General features: G+C 36.8%; 1 protein-coding gene across 1 annotated transcript; it reads right to left on the reverse strand.

Annotated features, from left to right (window-relative positions):
- Window positions 1–1,503: 1,503 nt before the first annotated feature.
- LOC145163533 (uncharacterized) lies at window positions 1,504–2,583 on the reverse strand. The gene has a single exon (XM_079082369.1). It carries the CDS (start codon window positions 2,581–2,583, stop codon window positions 1,504–1,506), a length of 1,080 nt encoding a protein of 359 aa, XP_078938495.1.
- Window positions 2,584–2,968: the final 385 nt, after the last annotated feature.

Raw genomic sequence — 2,968 nt, forward strand, 5'->3', positions numbered from 1 at the left:
TTTGGAGAAGAGAAGGAGGCACCAAAATTCATCCAAGAACTTAAAGAAAGCTTCACCATGTTTTTGGTGCCCTAGGGGTCTTTAAATATGTGAGGCTATTAGGGTTTTGAACTAGGAAACCGTAATCTGACTGCTTAGGCCCTAAGCAGCCCATGTACTCCCTTCAGAACACCCCTTGGATGAATTCCTTATGGGCTTCCCATAGAATTCGTCCAACCTATGTTCCAAGGTGATCCATAGCCCAATTGCAACTATCTTATAATTACAATATCAGTCCCCCAAGTTTAATTAAAGTCTTTTAGCCACAAAATTAATTTCTTAATTAATTCTTGACTAATATTAATTAAACAATATGATTTCTCCTTTAATATATTATTCATATAATATATTAATAAATCATAATTATTCTCTTTTTCCATAAATCATCGTATCAAGTTGCTTTGGTGAAGGCAACCCAAAAGGACCATGCTCGCAATCGGGTCAAGTACATACCAAAATAGTTATGGGCTTAGACACTAATCCAGCAATATCTTGGAAAAATCTTTGATGAATCTTCTATAAAAACCTGCATAACCAAGAAATGAGCATACCTGACGAGCACAATTGGGGTATGGTAAAGACTTAATGACATCTATTTTTGCTTTGTCCACCTCTAGACCTTTAGAGGACACAATATGACCAAGTATAAGACCTTTGTCAACCATAAAATGACACTTTTCATAATTCAAAACAAGGTTGGTCTCATTACATCTTTGCAAAATCTTTTTTAAATTACCCAAACATTCGTGAAAATTTTTACCATAAAGAGTGAAATATTCCATAAACACTTCAATGATTTCCTCAACGTACTCCCAAAAAATACTTACCATGCACCTTTGAAAAGTGGCGGGAGGATTGCAAAGCCCAAATGGCATCCAACTATATGCAAATGTTCGAAAGGGACATGTGAAAGTGGTTTTTTCTTGATCCTCGGGTGCAACGGGGTATTTGGTGGAAACTGGAATACCCATCCAAATAACAATAATGTGTTTTTCCCGCTAATCTTTCCAACATTTGATCAATGAAGGGAAGTGGGAAATGGTCTTTCTGGGTTGATGAATTGAGTCTCCTATAGTATATGCAAACTCTCCACCCGTTTTGCACATGAGTGGGGATTAATTCACCTTGGTCATTCTTTGTAACGGTAATACCTGTCTTCTTTGGTACAACTTGGACCGGGCTTACCCACTTGCTATCTGATATAGGATAAATCATTCCCGCATTCAACAACTTCAGAATTTCTTTCTTCACAACCTCCATCATTGGAGTATTCAAACGCCTTTGAGCTTCTCAGGAAGGTTTTTAATCTTTTTCCATAAGGATCTTGTGCATGCAAAATGAAGGACTTATCCCTTTGATGTTGGTTATAGGCCACCCAATAGCTTCCTTATATTTCTTCAAAGTGGTTACAAGCTCTTCTTCTTCCTTTGTTGTCAACTTTGTGGAAATGATCACGGGTAAAGTCTATTTCTCTCCAATATAAGCATACTTGAGATGCTCGGGTAAAGTCTTGAGTTCCAATTCAGGTGCCTGCACAATATAAGGAACAAGTTTCTCATTAGGCATCGAAAATTTCAGTTTTGGAACATCAAACCTCATTTTCTTCTTTTGATCCATGAAAGATACAACTTCCATAATTTGTTCATCAATTTTGAATTGCTTGGAAAGTTTTTCCGCTCCATCTTTTTGCATATTCGTGTCTAAAATTAGAGCTAACACATCGAGATTAGACAAATCAAAACACTCTTCGGTTAATGGTTCAATGACATCCACAAAATTCAAAGGTGAAATATCACTTGGATATCTCATAGCATCATAAATTTTGAAATTTATCACCTCTCCATCAAATTTCATGGACAATGTACCATCATAAACATCAATTTTTGTCCGGGCTATTTTCAAAAAGGGTCTTCCTAGAAGAATTGAACTAAAATTTGGTGAGTCATCATCATCCATATCAAGGACATAAAAATCTGCTGGAAATACTAGTTCATTCACTCGGACTAACACGTCTTCTAGCACACCTTTTCGATGTACTAAAGATCGGTCAGCCAATTGAATGATCGCCCCGGTCTTCTTCAATATGCCAATATTTAAAGTTTTGAAAATAGAATATGAAAAAACATTGATAGAATCTCTAAGGTCTACCATAGCTCGTGGAACATGAAGATTACCTAACTTGCACGGAACCGTGAAAACACCCGGATCCTTACATTTTGGAGGTAATCTTTTCTGTAACACTACAAATACATTTTCACCTACTTTGACAGTTTCATTCCCTTTTAATCTTTTTTTAGATGTGCATAATTCCTTAAGGAATTTAGCATGCCTAGGGACTTGTTTGATGGCATCAATGAGAGGAATATTTACCTCAACCTTTTTTAACATCTCCATGATTTCATTGTCTTCTCTCTCATGCTTTGACTTGTTCAACCTTGTGGGAAATGGAGGAGGAGTGACTTTTACTTTAACGGGTACTTGCTTTGAAGGTGCTTTTGACTTCTCATCTTCTTTCTCTAACTCCATATCTTCTTCTTCAATCATCTTTGGACCTTCATATTATTTACCATTCCTCAAAGTGATGGCACATGCCTTATGCTTTGGTTTCTTTTCGGTTTGTGCGGGTAGTTTGCCTTGTGACTCCAATTTACTCACATACGTGGCGAGTTGAGTCATTTGTTGTTCCAAAGTATTGATACTCACTTTGGTTTCATTTTAAAATGATTGAGTACTTGTGGCTAAAATCTTGAAAATGTCTTCCAAAGACATTCCCGATCCACTTGAACTACTTCCTTGTTGCATGTTTTGAGGTTGGAATTGAGATTGATGAGGAGGTTGATTGGGCTGGAAATTTGGTTGATAATTTTTTTGGTGATGCATTTGATTTTGAAATGGAGGTCTTGGTTGATAAGGTGGTGGCCTTGGTTGA

This window comes from Lactuca virosa, chromosome 3 (genome assembly GCF_052849685.1).
Source record: "Lactuca virosa cultivar CGN04683 chromosome 3, Lactuca_virosa_CGN04683_v6, whole genome shotgun sequence".
Classification (NCBI taxonomy): domain Eukaryota; kingdom Viridiplantae; phylum Streptophyta; class Magnoliopsida; order Asterales; family Asteraceae; genus Lactuca; species Lactuca virosa.